Here is a 19,743-nt window from a genome sequence, read left to right as displayed (position 1 = left end):
TTGTTAGAATTAAAGTCAAGGACTTTTTTTTCTGTGCATACACGTGCAACAAAAGATAATAGTTTGATTTCCATTTCAGGTGCTGAAGCTGCGCGACACTCCTTTTGTTTTGTTTTGGTGATATTTTGCTGTAAAACCTTTTTTTTTTTCCTACTTGGAAAATAATACTGCAGTGCGACAGAACATTGTGGCAATACACCAGAGGTGGATGAAGCTGAAAATGTACCATTTGACATCGACATTTTTTTCATTTTAATTTCAAATTACTCAATTTGTCTTTAACGCAAGAGCGACAGAGTGAGGCAAACAGCAGACAGGGGCACAAAAGCGAATGCTCATGCGCTGATGTCTTGTTTGTTTTCATCTCCATAGCAACCACGCCGCATGAATCAGCCACGCACTGAAAACTGAATGAACAGCTCAAACCTTCACGTTTGGCACATGTTACACGAAAGCACACCGACACGTTTCGTCACCACACTGAAAATCTCGCCGGGCTCTTGATGTCACTATGTTACGAATCGAATGACTCACTACCCACAGCAGGTCGACATCATCTCCTCCTGCCAGTAACATGAGTGCTGACAAACATCGAAGGATGTGACGACTCATGCCAAACCCGCCGTGATGTCGAAACCACAGTTGGATTTAATTTTGAAAGGGAAGCAGGAAGAAAGTGAAATGTAGTCGGGATTTATATTCCAGAATTCTGTTCAACATATTGGATTTCATTTCTTTTCTTTTTTTTTTGACAGAACTGTGGTACAGTGGTTCCCATGCTTACGTGCAGTATTTGTTTCGGTGGAACAAATCAATGTGAATTGAATTACTTGATGAGTGAGAGTGCATGCCAAAAACCTCCAGATAACATAGAGGAGAGTCTGGTTGATGAAACCGTCATTTCAAGCAGTTTCTTTTGGCCATGGTTTCCCCCAAAGGTTGCCAGCCGGAGCCCATTCCCCCCAGATGCCCAGGGAACCCAATTCACCACCCGCCTTATGTTTCTAATCACGTACTCTGCTTGCCAAAACATGGAAATGTTGACCCTGTCGGTCATCGCGCTGCTGTCAGTTCAGCGAGATCAGTAAAACTTTACATGCTCTGTTTTATTTTGGGTTTTTTTTTGGGGTGGTGGGGGGTGGGCTTGTGTGTATGTAATAAGTCTTCCCTTGTTATGGCAAGAAAAACATGCAGAACTAATGGCATGAACGAAAAAAGCTTTGTCTTCCGACAGTGTCAGGATATATCCAAAAGCAGAGTGTGGTGTGACTTTTGAAGCACAAGTCGAATTGCATGACAAAGTTTTGTTTTTATGATCAGCAACAAAGAGCCTTTAGTCAATGTGTGAATCAACCATAAACAACTTTTTTATGTGGTTCGGTGATTGCAGCTTCACTCAGTTGTGGGCTTATAATTTGTGACCATAACTTGTGCATTGTGGAGTTTATCTCAGGTTTGTACCTCGATATTTCGACTGTTATTTTCCCATATTACATTTTTTTTTCATAAAAATGGTGGACAGTAATCTGTGTTTTCAGTACATCTCAGCATAATATTGTCTTTAAAAACAATGCTTGGGTCCCCATAATGCGGTCCACCATGCAAAGCAGTTTTCCAAGCTGAATGAATACAGACCATTCTGGTGGCTAATGAAATCCATACTTGGCTAAGTATTGGCGATTCAAGTTGCGTTCCTCCTGATGATTTGGAACTTATCATCCGCAAAAAAATGAGGCAACCTTGTTTACTGGATACATAGTGTGCATTGTTACATTATTGTAGTTGTTACATATCAGTCATTCTCTCTCACCCCAACTTTGTGCTCTGTTTTACGCAATCCCCAAGGCGTGCTGAGTGCTGGAAAGGGACAGCTTGGTGAGAGTGGGAGAAACTTCAGCCCTTCGCGGTGGGGCGGAGTGTGTTCCAGTGGGTGTGTGAGAGCTTAAAATCCCGTGCGGTGCATTCCTGGACTGTCATATTTAGTAGTCTCAGCAAGTAGTGGGAGAGAGAACAGTTCCTCAAAGTTTTTTGAGGGGATAAGAAGCAGACTCTTCAACACTGATCCTTAACAGAGAAAGTAAGACTTTGGTTTCCTTTTTGCTTCATTGATCTTGTTAACGGCTAGATGAGAACTGTAAATACCGGCTTTCTTTCCCACAAAAGAGAGGGAGGCCTCGTAACCTTTGGTAGTTCACAGCAGGGTTCCCTTGAGAAAAGGCACAGAGAGAAACAGACAGCTTGAGTACTTCTGCAAAAGGCTCGGGCGGGCAAAATAAGGAAACAGCCATCCTGTTGTAGATTTAAAAGAGATTCAAGCGTGAAGCTGAAGCTCACCAGCGAGATGAATGTAATTTGCTCTCCTCAACTATTAGATGACAAACAAGAAGCCTTCACATCCTGCAAAAAAAAAAAAAAAAAAAAATCAGATGATGGTGCTTGCCGTGTTATGCTTTGTCAGATGATTAGAGTTCAGATGCCAGCTGGCCGGTTGTGTGGTGTCTAATCGGCTACACATGACCCTTGTCTTGCCTGATTGAGCGGGACGCATAACCTCACCGTGTGCCGCTCCTTTTGGCGTTTTATCTTTTTTGGCGGGAACGGGGCATCGGGTGGTCTGTTAGTTAGATGAACAAAGAGAACAAGACGTTAGCACACATACAAGGACAGAAGCGGAGTTTTAGGCGCTTATCTCAGGGGGGCAGCCGGCATTCCGGTTGTGGTGCCTTGCCAACATAAACTTGCTGAGAAGAGAGGGAGTGGGCGCGTAGAGGCAGTTGAAAGGACCAAGTGACTTGCATTCTTGTGATGGGCAGTGAAAAAGGCTCCAAACTCATTTCAAGCTAGTTAAAAACATTTTATGCCTCAGGGAGTCAGGGCAGATGGTTTGAAATGCATCATTTGGGGTTTCACAAGGTTTATAGCATAATCTGTTTAATGTAGCAGCTATCGCATACACTTAAGGCACGCAACTCCCCCAAATGACTCCCGCGGCAACGGAAAGCTGACGACTCGTCGAATATGCCATTGTTGGTGCCCTTCCTATAGTCATGCGTTAATGTTGATATTCATTTTTTATCAAAGTACTTTATTTCAAGTGTCCATGCTAAGAAAACGATCTTAGTAATGAGCTTAATTTATATGGCATAGCCTGAAATACTATTAAAAAAAAAGTGTTATTGGAGGCAAAAACCACAGTGTATTTCTGGTTTCAACATTTTCGAAAATGTCCAATGTCTTGCAGAAAACCAACCCCAAAAAATTACCATATTTGGTTCCTTGAAGTACTGAAGCCAGCTGTGACCACTCTCACAGTGGCGCAGCCTTTCCTCTCAGTTATGTGGCTATCGCCTGCCTCTGCGCAGATACACAATGCACAGCACAGGAATTATGCCAGTTATGAAAAGAGACAAAAATGTATTGACCTGGCACGTACATTGGTGCAATTCTTCATAATTATCGTTGTCAGAAGGTTGTTTTAATCCATTAGTAATGATGTATTTTTAGTTTTAGCCGAAAATAACTGGCAGCAAAGCCTTAAAGGACGGCCGTAGTTATGGATAGATGTCCAAAGACAATGCTGTCCACACAGTCGACGTCTGCCATTGTCTCCATTACAATGACTATGAATGGTTAAGCCAAATATTTACAAAGAAGTACTTCATTTGGAAGCAACCAATTGTGCAAAATATCATCTGACTAAGAGTTGAACTCAGGAAGTCAAAATGACGGATTTCAACCCCCCCCCCACCCACTCCCACACACACACACTAAATGTGAGAGGGAGAGCTACCACACACAAAGCAACTACACACGTTCGATACTTGAATAGATGTTCAAGGGTGGCTGTGACTGGAGAAACCACACCCTCCGCTCATCTGTTTTCTGACCTCTGAACAAGACTGCATAACTTCACCATCGCTGACTTTCCTCCAACATCACAGTCTTGAGCCTGTTTGATGCAAATGCTAATATTTAACAAGTAACAGGACATTAACTACTGATCATCAATCATTGTGAACATTCTCTCGGGTCATCCAAGGAGGAATGGCAAAAATGTGTGTTATTTTTTTTTTTCTTGACTTGCACAATAATGTTTGTACAATTAATGATCCAAGACCGTCGCACTTGCTCAATATTTTTGGAAATATTTCATAGACGGCATGTCAAAAGCTTTATGGACTGTTCTGTATCTCCTTCTCAAAACCAAAAAAATTTCAGCAATGAAAAATTAAAATGGAGGCCTACATGATTTGAAGGAATTTTAATCCGTTGATGATTGAATGCGGCAGGAACGCCCAGCGAGGCCAAGCGCGTCCACCAAATTCACAAACATGGTAAACTAGAACATTGGATTTTGATGATTGGAGATGCGCCCGTTTTGACGCCGTGCACACTCTACTTTCTGTTACCAAAATCGGGACGCCCAGACAGGGGCATCAGGACTCCAAACACATCAGACTAGACAATATTAGCGATCTCCTCATATTTCACTTTATATTCTGATGATGATCTGTCTTGACTGAAATAAATTATGATGGTGTTGTTGAAAGGATGCCAGGTGAGAGGTTGACAGTCAGACGCATATCTGATGTGGGGCGCTTTCCTGGTGCAGCCCCGCCCACCAGGGTGGAGTTGTCCATTCACAAGGAAGGGGAAAAAACAACAGAGGACACGGCTTGCCGCCGCTGGTTTAGGAAAATGTGTCCATGCTGCTGTAAATGCCAGAAGAGCAATACCTATGATGTCACGGATAAAGTGGAACTGGTAAACCCTCCCACACCTATTCCAGAACTTGATGGGCCAAAGCCAGAAAATGGAGATTCAAAGGAAATGGAAGGTAATGTCCATTAACGTTTGGGGTCAGTGATATTGAAGTCCTGTTATCAAATCTTTCAATGCTTTTCCATCTTTCTTCCGCAGTCGTGAAGTTGTCCGTGCGCTCTGTGGATCTGCTGAGCTCCAAGACGGGAACGAACAGACAGGAGCACCACACTGACCTGTACCACACAGAAGAGCTGATCATCCGCAGAGGACAGACGTTCCAAATCGAGCTAGAGCTCAACAGGCCCTTCAGCGCTGACACCGACAAGCTGCATCTAGATCTCAGAACAGGTATGAGTGTGTCACAACTACCCCACGGTAATGTCCCCACTATGCACATATGGGCGATATAAGGTCTGGGGCATTCACCTTCTGGGAAATACATCGGTAAACATAGTTGAGGGGTTAGGTCATTTTACGCATGAAAGCGTTTCGTTATGTTCGAGGATCACAGGGTCACTGCAGATCACCATGTTATCTGCAAACGTCAGGGTCCATGAGTTTCTACGTTCTATTGCTATTCAAATATACATCTCGGCCACTCCACAATCCATGGAAGCTATGCAGTCTAAGAGGTCAGGACCAAAGCCTTTTGAGTAGTGGTCTTAAAAGAGATATTTTACTTATGAGATACTGAATGATTAAACTCATCTAGGTCCTCTGAAGGTAGAGGACCTAATCATGGCTCAGTGGTAGAGTAGTCATCTTGCAACCTACTGGTTGTGGGTTCGACTCCCAGCCCCTGTGACTATGTCGAGGTGTCCTAGAGAGAGATACTGACCCCCTAGTTGTTCCCAAAGCTGTTTCATCAGTGGTAAATGAGGAGTCAGTAGTTGTGTTGTCGTTGGAAAAGCGCTCTTGAAGTTCAAGTTCCTTCACCATAAAGATATTCATTTAAAGAATCCAACAGCCTCGAATCTGAATGCGACATGGCCTCTACAGTCCCTGATTTTGAGTCAAGCAAGTCAACGCCTGCCAAAACAAAACGGAGGAAGGGTGCCGAGATTCGACTTAAACAAAACAACTGTGGTGATGTCACAAGGTTTGGATTCCACCCTTGGTCTTAACAGTTTCCAGAGCTCAAGATATCAGACACCTCACTCTTGTAATTTCAGGCCGTGTGCTACAATGAGCTACTCCACTCTCTGTAGTATAATGTCGATTGCATCACAACGGAAAAATGGGACGTCACACCCATCTCGGCTGTGTCATTTTCAACAAACTCATCATTCGTGCAACTTTCAATGCACCATTTGCTGAAAAAGAACGTTGTCATGCCGTAGTTTCTCAAATCATTATCTGGTTGAAATAGAAGGAAAGATTTTTTTGTCAACGATTAAGCAATATGAACAAAGGAGAGTTGGTTTATTGATTTTTCTTGTCAGTAATGTTCTGCATTGGGAGAGGAAGGGTGGCGTTGTAAGGCCTCTGGTGCAGAACAATGGAATCTTGATCAATTTGATTCTCTCATTTCCTCATGACGAGTAAAAGGACAGCAGATCCAGTCAAACCTCATGACAAGGCATCTGAATCTGCTCGATATAATGAAGTTAACGTTAAAAAGGTGTTCATTGTCTGCCAAATCGGAAAATGGAAAATGAATGACGTGAAATCGGGACTCTGAAATGTGAACGTTAAATACAATAATTCTAGACAGATATTTTCTCTTTAAGATATTTTATTTTGGTAATTTCTGGGAAGCCAGAAACCGAATGTATTCTGGGAAGTTCATTTTCTGACTCACCATGAATTTCTTTCCATTTTGTCAAATCAATTTTTACTTTTTGATTACTTTGGTTCAATTTGCCTGACATCTTACTTTTTTTTTTTTTTTTTTGTAGGTCCACTACCACAGGTGTCCAAAGGGACCCATGTCATCATCCCACTGGTGGATACCTTGGACAACAAACGATGGGGGGCGAAGATTGAAGAGCAGAAAAACAACAAGGTTAAGTTGTCTGTCAAGTCTACAGCCAATGCTGCGATTGGTCTTTATGGTCTGACGGTCACAACGAGCCCCCTGAAAAATGAAACTCCAAATATTTACACCTCCAGCAAGAACATCATCATGCTCTTCAACCCTTGGTGTGCAGGTGAGATAGTGAACGGAATCAAAGTCTTGTGGTCAGAGCGGAGCGAATGTTTACGTTTCGTGCTCTTGTCCGACCAGAATAATGCGTAAAACACCGCCATGCACGTGCACGCAGTTCTACAGCTCGTGACAACCTGTCCTCTACCCTGCTGAACTGTGTTTCCTCTTTCTTAAATAAGACTCCCCCACCCAGTTTTGCCGCTCAGGCCGAAATGACCTCCACACAAACTTTCACCGCAGAACCCTCCCCTCCTCCTGATCCTCCTGCGAGTTTCTGTTCCAACATACTTTTCAGAAATATTCAACGCGGAGTGAACGGCAAGAATCGCAGCTGCCAAAGATCTCCTGCAAGATGGCTCGCTTTACTCCACCCCTCACCCCCCCTATCACACTTCCCCTCTTTCTCTTAACTGTCCCTCGTGACTGGAAGCTCTTCCTTCCACTTTTTTTTTTGTGCCATAAACACCTTATATTTACCGTGTCTGCTTGTCTATCTTTGCTGTGTTATGTTTCCCGTCCATTGTAGCAACAATACGATCGAAGAGATGGCATAAAAATGCCACATGTGCAGAATCAACATCCAACTCTGCCCCGGAAAAACTGGGGCCCATGTTTGTGAACCATTTCCTGCCCTTGGTTGAAATTCTGCCATTTTTAGTGAAAAATCACATTCTTCAGAGATTTAGTCATGAAAGAGGTCAATAGGCCAGGCTTTCTGGGCTTCTTTCACAGAAAGGGAGGAAGCCAAAGCTGTGACCTCAAGGACAAACTGATGCGGATGAGAAACAACTACTGCCACTACTATTACTCTTAATAATCATCATCATCATCATCATCATACTCCAAAGGAAACGTAACAATTTCAAATGGTGGTCTCTTTCAGAGGACACAGTATTCCTGGATGATGAAGAGGAGAGGAAGGAGTATGTGTTGAATGACACTGGAAGAATTTATTATGGAACTGAGAATCAAATTGGAGCCCGCACGTGGAATTTTGGTCAAGTAAGGACACTCTGGATAGTACAAAATCACTTATTTTAAAAATGGACAAATCCTGCGAAAATAGAAATGACAATGACCCTGTTTTGTAGCGTCATCCTGTTGGTTGTGTCAGTGTCAGTGCCGATACTTTAAACGTTCATGAAAAATATGACATAAAAAAATGATATATATCTCTTCGCTGCAGTTTCAAGAGGGAATCTTGGAAGCCTGTCTATTCGTTCTGGAGAAGAGTGACATGCCTCCATCTGGCCGGGGGGATCCTGTAAATGTTGTCAGGGTCATATCAGCCATGGTAAGGCATCGTACTCATTGACACATACTTGAAGACTATGTGGGTATTTCGGGTACATCAATTGCATATATTTTCTCCAGATAAACGCCCTAGACGATTATGGAGTTCTAATCGGAAAATGGTCCGGGAATTACTCTGATGGGGTGTCTCCGGCTGCATGGAGCGGCAGTGTGGAGATTCTGAGAAAATACCACTCCTCCAATGGAATGCCTGTGTCATATGGGCAATGTTGGGTCTTCTCCGGAGTCACGACATCAGGTGAGCGTGGGAGCAAATAGGAAGGAAAGTGTGAAGCCATATTTCTTGTACGCTGACAGGGTTGACCTCAGCAGTGCCAGATTTGCCGTCTTCCGAGTAAGCTTTTTGTTCCCACTGTGACTGGGAAATATCGAAGACTCCGAGACGCCCTCCCAGATGCATTCACAGTGGGACCTATTCCACACTGGCGCTGTTCTCTCTGCCGGGCCTGTTTCATTCACTCAGGCTGCAAACCTCAATGTGTGTGCGTGTCCGCAGGATAGCATGATGCAGCTGACCTAAGCACTGATAGCCATAATTCATTTCCACCCCAAATACTTCACAGTGACATTCCTGTCATACCTTCTACTTTGGGCGTTCATACAGCAACGTGTGTCACTTTCACTCAACCAGCATAGCACAGTGCAGTACAATCATGCAAATGTCACCTGAGGAGAAATAAACACGCTGTGATCAAGAAACTCAAAATTGAAACATGAAATCATCCCTCAAATTCATTTTGACAACTAGATCATTGTCTTTTTTATTGATGTTTGCAGTTCTCCGTTGTCTCGGCATACCTGCTCGCAGCGTGACCAACTTCCAGTCCGCTCATGACACTGATGTGTCCCTCACGACGGATGTTTATTTTGATGAGGATATGGAGCCAATCGACTACCTCAATAGCGATACCGTCTGGTAAGTTATGTCACGTGGTATGCGGTATGTGGTATGACCTGGGACATCCTGCTTTGGCAAAATGGCCTGCTCCATACCAGAGTCCACTTCATATTTAGATATGCTAAAAGATCCACTTAACTTTGAGGGGGGCACTTGTCATGCTATTTCAATCATCTGTTTTTAGAGTTCATAAAAAATTATCATCTTCCAAAAAGAAGGTGACCGGTCATTTTGCAAAATACTCTCAAAATTTGTGAGATAACTCAAAATGAGTTTGCCCGTATTAAACTGATAACCTATGAAAAGTAACAGAATATTATGCAATGTAACTTGGAAGCAACACTGTAGGTTCATACATCCACATAAAGCTGTTTCATTCACGGAGTTCTATTTTCATGCTTAGTTCAAGTCTGGCGCGAGGCATTGCTATCTATTTTATATTAGCTAGCTATTTCATATTAGCTAGCTATATTATAGCTGGGGAGATAGCTAGGTAGCTAGCTATTTTGCTAGCTAGCTAGCAAAATAGATAGATAGATAGATAGATAGATAGATAGATAGATAGATAGATAGATAGATAGATAGATAGATAGATAGATAGATAGATAGCCATTCATCCATTCATTACATCCCACAAGGTGCAATTCTTAGCAAGTATTTGCCAACAAAAGTTACACAATTTTAGGCAAGTTAAAAAAAAAAAACAAAAAAAAAAAACATTCACAGAAATCTTTTTGACAGGTTATCAATTTCATACTGGAATTAACTCAATTTTCCCAAGAAGAAAACCAAGCTAGAGCATGTATAGAATGATATTTATGTTAAACCTGTTGCTATTTAGGAATTTCCACGTATGGAATGATTGCTGGATGGCCAGGCCAGACTTGCCCCACGGTCACGGGGGCTGGCAAGCTGTCGACTCCACCCCCCAGGAGACGAGCCAGGGTACCTTCCGCTGTGGCCCTGCCTCGGTCACCGCCATCCGCTCTGGCCAAGTCTACCTCAAACATGACACACCGTTTGTTTTTGCAGAGGTGGGCTAGTCTTCATATGTCCTCGCTTTCTGTAGACTTCATCGGCTCTATAAAAGGCAAGTCAACCCTGTTCTCTGACCGTTGAAATGTTACTCCTTTATTAGGTCAACAGTGACAAGATCTACTGGCAAAGGAATCCCGATGGTACATTCAGCCAGATCCACAGTGAGAAGAAGGCCGTTGGCCACTCTATCAGCACGAAAGCAGTGGGCTCTGACCAGCGCGCTGACATCACTCATTTGTACAAACATCAAGAAGGTACCAGCGTCTGTTTTGTTTTTCTAACGGTGCTATGCTCATGGAGTGGGCTTCATCGGTGAATACTCCGTTGCGATGTATCATTGTTAACTTTGATTAAGCACGATCATTATTACTCTATAATCCGCTGACTCATTCTCCCGCCTTTTTTTTTTCCAGGTTCAGAGGAGGAACGTATCGCCGTAGAGACTGCTTGTCGTTTTGGCAGTAAGCCAGATGTCTACTCCTCGCCCATGGCAGAGGACGTCCGCGTAGAAGTGAGGATGGAGGGAGAGGGGCCCAGAATGGGGGCCGACGCCCGGCTGAGCATCGTGGTGAAGAACCTGAGCTCTGAGCCCCGTAGAACTACGCTGCACTGTCAGGTGGCTGTCATGTACTACACCGGTGTGGTGAAGGGCACCATCAAGAAGGAGCAGTTGCCAGTGGAGCTTTTGCCCAATGAAGGTTGGTTTTCACTAAAATGGACCCACGTGGCTCATCGAGGTGGCTTTGAATTGTTCAGGTATAAACTTGATTTCCAGTACGGTCTGGTGGTCTGGAGTCACATGACTTTCGTGCGGGCAGCGTAGGTTCAGTTACCACTCCATGATGGTGCGAATGTGAGTGTGTTTGCATGTTTCTCTATACATGCCCTATGACTGACTGGTGATCAATTCAGGGTCCACCTTTTGCCCCAGGTCGGTTGGGATCGTCTCCAGCCCCCAGTTTCCTGTGATCCTCAATGTGTTGAATGGTACAGAAGATGGAGGGACGGGTGGGTTTGGATTCGGTTGGCTGGATAGATGGAAGGATGGATGGATGGATGGATGGATGGATGGATGGATGGATGATGCATGGATGGATTAAATAACGTGCAGGTCTTATGTAACATTTGAAAGTGCAAAAAAGACTCACAATCCAAAAACCAGCCTTTACAAAGTTAACAAGTGCCAAGTTTGTTTCCACGAGTGCAATTTCAGATTGAAGAGGTGTGGGACTGCATCACATCATTATAAACGATATTGATGGAACTCTTGTTGAAATGTTTCATTGATTGCGCAAGTGCACCTGGTGAACTGCACGCTGAGTGTATTTTACTGCTGTGATTCCATCTTTTGACAACACAAGAGCTTAGCATATGCTGTGAAAATATCACACCAAAGCCTTAAAGTCACATCTGATGCCAAGAAGATACCACCGCTGTCATGGTTTGCGTGTGTATATGCGAAAAAGGACACGTCTGTACAAATATGCTGGTCTAGAAGAGGATCGGTAAGACCACTGGCCAATTCCCGGCAGCGGTAACATCTTCAACAACAACGAAGAGTGCTGAAGGTTGTCTATGCACGCGCACGGACTCTCCGAGGGTCCGGTGAACATGAGCATTTTCCAACTCGTTCCTCTCTTGTCTTCACACAGAACAAACCATCGAGTGGGTTTTGCCTTATCAACAATACCAGAACCAGCTGGTGGATCAGGCAGCACTGATGCTGACATTGTCCGGAAGAGTCAACGAGACCAAGCAAGTGTTAGCCAACCAGACGTGCTTCAGGCTCCTGACACCTGATCTCAACATCACGGTGGGCTTTTCACTTCACTTCACGACGCGATCAGATTTGTTTGCATACGTGCTTATCAATTCGGAATCGATGCTCGGCAGCCTTTGGGAGAAGCTGTGGTCGGTAAGGAAATGGCAGCCAAGATCACGTTCACGAACCCGCTGCCAAGGATGCTGAATGGCGTGCTCTTTAGAGTGGAAGGACTCGGATTGCAGAAAGGCCACGAAGTGTTTGTGGGGTAGGACCGCTTATCCAATTCAAACACATACTTCCTTCTATCGATCCGTTTACTTGATGGTTGACTTGTCACTCATTTGTCTTAGTGACGTGAGCGGTCACTCCACCGTGACGCTGACAGAACACTTCGTCCCGACCCAACCCGGGCCCAGGAAACTGGTGGCATCTCTCGACTGCAAACAGCTCACGCAAGTGCACGGAGTGGCCGACATCGTTGTTCTGGAACAATGAGAGGCGGCTAGCTGCATCGCCTCTTGTCACATTCTTCACTGACGCCTGTAAAATATGAAGTCAATATGAAGTATTCTGTTCATATATATGGACATTTGCACTTTGTGCAGCTGCGAAAAAAAACATGAGTAGAAAATGATCATATTTTTGCTTTAAACACACCGCACAGTGTTCGTGTTACTGAAAGCACGTAGCACAATTTTTTTTTGTTTTTTGTTTTGTTTAATCAAAAATTTTCACGATGAAGGTCAAAACCATTTTTTCGCACTGAAAAAACATAACTGAACAAACATTTTTAATTCCTTTTTCTACTGCGTGTTTGAAACTGACATAAGCATGTGAAACGTGTTCTCAGACAAAGTGAACCTCACAAGGACACCAAGAGAGCATAGAAGGTTTGGATGCACTGTAATTTAACGGCCTCAGTGGCAATTTCTTCTTCTGCTTTATTTCATAAAAGACACGCTTCTCCTGTTTGTGAAAGAATATTGCTCAAAAGGGAAAAATGCAGAAGCCTCATTCACGTGTCGCCTCCTGCATTACCATAGAAGACTAGAACCGTTTGTTTTGCTTCTTTCACAATAGTATTGATGTTCATGTGTACACTAACGATGAAGTAAGCACACTACTGTATCATGTTAAGACTGTCAGGTATCATTATGAGAATTGAAAACACTGACCCCGACGGAGCTGACCCCTTTCGCTATTACAATCTACTCAACCTCACCGAACTCGCGATAAAATGTGAAGGAACCTGTTTCACTACCATTTTACTATTTATTTTTTTGTATGGCCTAAGATGATGATAAAACTATAGCTGGACACTAAAAGGTTGAATTGAGTTCTTCTTTTCACTCGCCATCGGGCAAGCCGGTAATTGCTGTTGAGGTGAGAAGGGATAACACAAATGACATTAGGGAGAAACAAGGCAACGATAACTTGCACCTCCGTCATGTTCGTCTTGATTGCGCTCCGACGCCAGCTGGAGTGAAGGGCGTTTCCCTCCAGCAGGTGCACCTGTTCCTCGTTACCACATCGAGCTTGGCTGGGTATTGAAGGACTCCGATTTCTGCAATTCCTTGTCGGGATTGTTGACCTTGCTCGCTGGTGAGTTTCAAGTGTTACTTTCTTGACCTCACAATACAAGTCGTAGTCGCTCTCGTTTCCCTGTTTGTATTTTGTTATTTTACTATTGCTCTTGATTGTTTTCGTGTGATTGACATTTCGTTTGGCGAATATTCTGTGTTCTATTGAACCTTGCCGTTGCAAGTGTTTTTTGTTTCATGCGCTGTTCGTTCCTGGCTCCTTGTGACCAGCGACTTCCGTTAATATTTTGTCGCTCCTGTTTTCTTGAGTAAGCATTTTTACAATCGCATTTTGTCCGAGCCTGCATATTCGAATCCTAAAACGTTATTCAGTTCGGTGGGAACCTAACAACCTCGAAGCATTCCGGAAACAAATTTTAGTGAGTAAAATGTCTAAAAACAAATACAGATGTTATTCGTGATCTGATGTATCCCGAACGTGAGATGGTTCCAAAGTTATCAAGGCAAAGAATCTAGACTAGCTCATCTATCGCCACACTGTGCACAATCCATCATGAAGCAGATGCTTGAGACATTCCACTAAGTTTACACTGCTTCAAGCTGCAGTACTTTAAAAGATGATAAATTGAGATTTCAATCTGTAAAATATTTCAACGGCGACTATTTCTACGCATAAGGCGATCGTTAAGTGTGTTTGTTTTTTCCCAGGATATCTGTCTTCAAATCGAAGACGGGGGGCTAACCAAGAAACACCGCTGCCATCTAACGGTAGAGTTGAAATCGCACAATTTCAGGAGCGAGCCACGTAAAAAAAAAAAAAAAAAGTCTGGTATAAAATCAAAAATCAGTAGAAATTCCTTACGGCTAGTGAGGACTAAATGATTTCAAGCTGGCTCTATATGACAAAAAATGCATACAACCAATTGCGCTTTGTACAAGATGATGAAAAGATTTACAAACAAAATTGCTGAATCTCAATTTGGATTATGCATGGATTATGCATAATTCTGTTTAAACTGGTTTTTTTTCATAAACATTCTTCGCACAGAGGGAAAAAAAGTTTTATTTTCAAAGTACAAAATTCGGTCACAAGCTAAATTTAAATTTACAGAGGCAATCAGCAAAAGTAAAACACTAAATAAATATGAATGGATATTTTATCTGGCCAAAGCGCTCAATATTACAGTAATAATCACCACCCGCCCTCCCCAAGTCATATATGCTTAAATCTAGCAAATGAAAAACAACAAATTGTCTGCTTTTTCATTCCCGCCAAGAATGGAAATATACTTAGAGTTCAATACTGCAGATGCCTGAAGAGGTTAAAAAGACATGAAGTGCTCAATAAAAAAAAAGAGTTTTTATTAAATAAATGAAACTTATTAATATGACATGAGGACATAACATCATTCCTACTCATGGAAGACTATCCGAAGATACACTGCACTTTCAGAAACCTTCGGGAACTTGGCTTTATGCAGACAGTACATAGTAGACATATACAGTATTACTCCCCACAAACTCGATTCAGTTGACTGAGTTGCATAGATTTTCGATCACTCTGTTGAACTTCTCCGGTTGGTCGGCATACACGTGGTGAGAGGCATCATTTATCAGCTGCAGAGGAAAACAAATTTCAAGATGACTGATATGTAAAAGGAAATAAAGATGACCATCGGGGAGCAATACGGCTTTCCCCGATAAATAGTTTTTGAAGCGTGAATTACATAAGAGTGAGAGTCATTTCAAGCAGGGCAGCCAATTTATGGTTGATAATTCGATAACCGCCTCGGAACTGAGACTGCTGCACTCACCAGCACTTTGGTGCGAGCGGGGCTCCGAACCTGAACCACTTTGTCCCCAGAGGAACTATCAACCCACGACTGCGCTCCGTAAAGAATGGTGAGCGGCATGGAGCTGGGTAACAAATGGATGCGCTGCAGCATAGGTCTCTTGGCCCAACCCAAAGATTCAGACATGGCCCGGAAACCCACCTCGCCACTTGGAACAGAGAAGGAAAGCAAAATGGACATCATTTGAAAAGGGAGGTCAAGTAAAGAGTTTAGATATCAGGGTGCAGGTATTACTTGTCTCGCTTTCATTTTGAAGTTGGCGCTTCGCATCGGAGCCGACCAACGACTGTCGCGGCGGCTGGCTGGACAAGGCTACGTTTGCGGGAACACGAATGTGAGACGGTTATCTCCGCTGCGATACATCCTTACACCCAAGCGGTCCGTGGTGCAAAAAAAATATATGGACGCAAGATGGCAGCCTGAGTGCGTGTTCACATGGTCCCATACTGCAAGTCAACTGTCTTGAATATGAATGGAATGGCTTTTTGTAAAATAGATTTTTTTTTTGGTATTGTTTTAACAAGCTGCCATTGTGTAGCCCTGCTATATGCTGGAATTAAGAAAGGCAAACTGAAAATGGGCGGAGGGGGTGGATGGGGAAAAAAAAAGTGTGCTCTGTTCCATTAAGATGACTTATCTACACATTTTAACGATCAACCTTGCCCAGATTTTGATACGGCGCTGCCTGAGGGAATGAAGGTCACGGGCATTCAATGTTGGTTTTTCGGCCTTCCTGCCGACTAGAACATGATGTGATTTCTTCCGAGGATATTATGGACCGTAGATGATGACATCGTGAAACTCTGTGCAATTGTACATTGAGGAACATTGTCCTGTAAACTGTTTGGCTATTTTCGCACGCACTTGTTCACAAAGAGGTGAACGTCAGCTCAGCTTGAAAATGAAGCAATTCAGTGATAGAGCCAATCATGGCGCCCAGTGAGCCCGTTCACCCGTGAGGTGTTGCGAACGGGTGTTTGATGCCACCTGTCCCAGCTTTTTTTGGCACAGCCCAAAACAAATCCAAGTTAATGATTATTTGCTAAAAAACAACAAAGTTCATCAGTCTTTATGGTGTACTCAATTCACTATAGGTTGAACGTGATTTGCAAATCATGACATTCTGTTTTTATGCATGTTGCACGCAACTTCACTCGTCTCGTTGTCGTGTAACTGTGCGTTGACATACCTCGGGGGCTGCGCGTTACAGTGGTAGATGTACTGTGTCATGGTGTCGTCATCAAACAGGTCTTCAAATTTTCTTTTGAAATCCGGACGAAATCGGTTCACCAATCCCGGCCCTGAAGAAACGACACACTGAAGTGAGAGGATGGGTTGCGTGGCGCAAAGAAGGCCGGTGCATAGATAGTCGGTCTCACCCCAGGGGCCTGCGGCTCGGATGACAGCCAGAGGATTGAAGAGGGAGACGACGGAAACGATGGCTTTTACCCAGCGAGGTGGAGACGGCCTCTTGACCAACTCTGTGGTCTGACCTTGGTTCTCATGGCTTTGGATCTGTGGTCTCTCGGGGAAACCCCAGGGATCGACCAGGATGAGATGCGACACTCTGGAAGAGAGCACAAGAATGAACGCTATTGCATAATCTATTGCTGCAGTATTTTTAACATCGAAGGCAAAAAAAAAAAAAAAAACAACCCATATTGTAGATGTGTGACTGGATGACAGAAATATGAGTTTTGGGAATAATAACTGAATAAAGCCTACGTCCCAGGCTCAGTTGCACTGCTTTGACTGAAAAGAAAACCCAATTCAAATATCGTTTGTGAAAGAAGCAAGAATATGAGGATGAGACTTGTGTATTCCCGAGTAAGATGTCCACAACAACACAGAAACTAGGTGTGTCCAATCTATGACACTGAGCAACTTTGTGTGCCTTGAATAATCTTTCAAATGACCTTGAAGGGTGTTGGATGGCATAGGACGTCGCCAGGTATCCGCCCAAGCTGTGGCCCAACAAAATCATGTTCTCCAAGCCGACGGATTGTCTCCACTGCTCTATGGAGTTGACAAAATGCTCCTCTGCTTTGGCAGCGTCAGAGGGGAAAGAAGGTCTGGAGCTCCTGCCGAAGCCGAGGAGGTCGAAGGCGTAAACCGTCCGCGAGCGACTCAGCGCATCCAGGTTCCGGATCCATAGGCCTACCCCTCCTCCAAAACCATGGACCATCACCAGCGGCATTTTGGAATCTATCACACAACAGGTGCAAATGAATCGGCATCATTTTCATAATCCAATAGCAAGAATTAAACTGTGAGAATGAAAACAAACAAACTCTGTTTAATTATCAATTAAGCTTAAATTTCAAGTTCAACAGTGACTTTCGCTAGCAACGAAAAGGCATTTTGTGTGTTTGAATATGTTCAAACTAGTGTGCTTGTTATTTTTTTTTGGGGCAGAATTGTTGTTTGGATTTTAAAAACTAAACCAATTATTTATCAACATGAGGCCTATGTAATTTTGTTTGCCTGGGACCGATAAGATACACGATACAGTTGAAAAATCTGGAAAGAATTCGGCATGTTGCACTCTGATACACAAGTTGGAAAGGAGGATAGGCAGAGAGGAGCACCTTGCTCTGCGGGTTTTGGGACCGTTTTGTTGGTTAGGGTCAGAGTCCATATTCGATCTTGGGACGGAAGGGTCACAAACCTGGCCCAGAGATTATTTTGAATACCTGAAAACAGAAAAATGAAAGAGAGAGAGATTAAAAAAAAACTTCTAGAAGGTGTTGAGGAAGCTGCGAAACACACTTTCGATACATCATCGCTGTAGTCTAATGTGATTCAATACATGAGCTGTTCCAACAACAATTTGCCTTTACAATGAAAGTTAGCAGGGCACTCAGCGGAGTACAGACATCCGCAAAGGACAAAAAATACGAAACATGTCTGTCTTAATCATGAGGTGGGAAAAAAAAACTCTTCCTGCTCCTTCACTGCCCTGTAGGAAGGGATCGTTCTCATTCCAAAGTGCCACACAAAACAAGGTTTTCCACAGCAGTTCCATCTGCAAGATGCAATCAGCCATTGCGCCGCTTCACCCCAATGCGTGCCGTCAGTTATAGCATTGAAAAATGTAGCCATGGGAAATCATTTCTCCACCAAAACGGAACTCCTTGGCCAATAATGCTATCCCTGAAAAAGGTTTTGTGAAAACCAGTTACCGGTGTGTCATGTCTGCGTAATTCTTCTGAATAACTAAGGAAAAAAATAAGTACACTCCCGACTGGGTGCTAGAAATGGCTAGGATGGCTTCTTTTCTTACACCTGTTTTAAAATCCAATTGGGCATCCCGACAGTGCTGAGCAAGTAGATTAGTTTCTCTCCAACAATTGCAATGCATTCTCTTTCTCTCTGAGGGGGTACCGAAATGTTCAAACTTTCAGATTCTGCCTGAAAAAGTGGGGCGGGGGGTGTTTGTATGATGCGTGAGGAGATGGAAGTACTATCATACAGTTAAGAATCTTGCTCTCCGTAGCCTTCAATAGGGACATGGATGTTGGGCGCCAGGAAGGCCACCAGCCCCAAACAGAACCTGGCCTGTCAAAGAAAAACAAAGCAAATAAATAAGGTTTCACTTTGCTTCAAGACTTTGGCACGTTACATCATTAATTATGTTAATGTGCTTGCTCGACAAACCTAAAGGCATCACGGCGCCCGTGCGTCTATAAAAACCGGTTTAGCTACGTACATTTGTTATTTCATTACTGTTCCTATTTGAGCAATAATGAATTATTAATGCCAACTATAAAAAAAAATCCCATTTTTATCGAACGCTAAAAACTCTATTGTTAATTGGCAAACAGTGCCCACGTGTACGATTTAGTAAAATGACAGCTTCAATTCTTTGTACAAATTGCAATCACATCCATGTCTCAAAAAAATAATCAAACGTGAATCGAAAAGGCCTTTCCTTCTGTCAATGTGTGACGCTTTCAAACTAGTGCAGCAGGGGGATTGAAATAACTTAACCTTACCCTGTCTCGCAGTCGCTTTGGAATGCTGCCGGTGCCGGAGTAGAGGGAGTCGGATCCATTCATAGAAGTATCCTGGTGACTACATACAATACGAGGTCAGGTTATACTCGTTATTTATTTGTGCTTGCGTCTTCCTGTCACCGTCTCGTCGTGAGCTGCTGCCGATTCCAATGTTTAGCAACTTGGGCGTCCTTGGATCAGCTGACTTCGTACAAAGATCGACAAATAAGAGGAGCCCTCACTCGAACGCCACGTTTCAAAACCAACTCGAGTCGGCGGAAGCATTTCTCACCGTAATGACGCAATCTTCAACGCCACCACGACATTTATTAAACTTCAACGACTCGAGTATAATCATCATTGCTACAGAACTATTTAAATGTGTATATATATTTTGTAAAAATCTGAAAGCTTCAGCAGATTCAA

The 19,743-nt window shown here is 43.3% G+C and overlaps 2 protein-coding genes across 2 annotated transcripts; one reads left to right on the top strand and one right to left on the bottom strand.

Annotated features, from left to right (window-relative positions):
* The first annotated feature begins 1,870 nt into the window (after positions 1–1,870).
* Positions 1,871–13,253, top strand: tgm1l1 (transglutaminase 1 like 1). The gene is made up of 14 exons (XM_019869336.1): positions 1,871–2,077; positions 4,551–4,837; positions 4,921–5,112; positions 6,663–6,914; positions 7,797–7,915; positions 8,100–8,207; positions 8,288–8,465; positions 9,005–9,143; positions 9,967–10,159; positions 10,264–10,417; positions 10,577–10,861; positions 11,816–11,976; positions 12,057–12,193; positions 12,279–13,253. The coding sequence occupies exons 2-14, from the start codon at positions 4,552–4,554 to the stop codon at positions 12,421–12,423; spliced, it is 2,349 nt and encodes a 782-aa protein (XP_019724895.1). The 5' UTR covers positions 1,871–2,077; position 4,551; the 3' UTR covers positions 12,424–13,253.
* Positions 13,254–14,514: 1,261 nt separating this feature from the next.
* Positions 14,515–19,581, bottom strand: abhd4 (abhydrolase domain containing 4, N-acyl phospholipase B). The gene is made up of 8 exons (XM_019869342.1): positions 19,318–19,581; positions 18,795–18,880; positions 17,911–18,015; positions 17,239–17,527; positions 16,702–16,889; positions 16,512–16,623; positions 15,284–15,470; positions 14,515–15,086 (listed from the first exon to the last, which is right to left on the bottom strand). Exons 1-8 carry the CDS (start codon positions 19,374–19,376, stop codon positions 14,997–14,999), a joined length of 1,116 nt encoding a protein of 371 aa, XP_019724901.1. The 5' UTR covers positions 19,377–19,581; the 3' UTR covers positions 14,515–14,996.
* Positions 19,582–19,743: the final 162 nt, after the last annotated feature.

Source organism: Hippocampus comes, unplaced genomic scaffold (assembly GCF_001891065.2).
Source record: "Hippocampus comes isolate QL1 unplaced genomic scaffold, H_comes_QL1_v1.1 scaffold117, whole genome shotgun sequence".
Lineage (NCBI taxonomy): Eukaryota > Metazoa > Chordata > Actinopteri > Syngnathiformes > Syngnathidae > Hippocampus > Hippocampus comes.
Note: the sequence above shows the minus strand (reverse complement) of the source record. Positions and strands in the feature narration are given on the sequence as shown.

What these genes read in the sequence shown, in the direction of transcription:
- abhd4 (XM_019869342.1), bottom strand. Translation starts at nt 19,376, where the DNA reads ATGGATCCGACTCCCTCTACTCCGGCACCGGCAGCATTCCAAAGCGAC. An exon ending in GGAGAGCAAGATTCTTAACT is followed by an intron (nt 18,016 to 18,794) that starts GTATGATAGTAC and finishes TTCTGTTTTCAG; the next exon opens with GTATTCAAAATAATCTCTGG. An exon ending in CCGAGCCGCAGGCCCCTGGG is followed by an intron (nt 16,624 to 16,701) that starts GTGAGACCGACT and finishes TCGTTTCTTCAG; the next exon opens with GGCCGGGATTGGTGAACCGA.
- tgm1l1 (XM_019869336.1), top strand. Translation starts at nt 4,552, where the DNA reads ATGCCAGGTGAGAGGTTGACAGTCAGACGCATATCTGATGTGGGGCGC. An exon ending in GCACGTGGAATTTTGGTCAA is followed by an intron (nt 7,916 to 8,099) that starts GTAAGGACACTC and finishes TCTTCGCTGCAG; the next exon opens with TTTCAAGAGGGAATCTTGGA. An exon ending in GGCCACGAAGTGTTTGTGGG is followed by an intron (nt 12,194 to 12,278) that starts GTAGGACCGCTT and finishes CATTTGTCTTAG; the next exon opens with TGACGTGAGCGGTCACTCCA.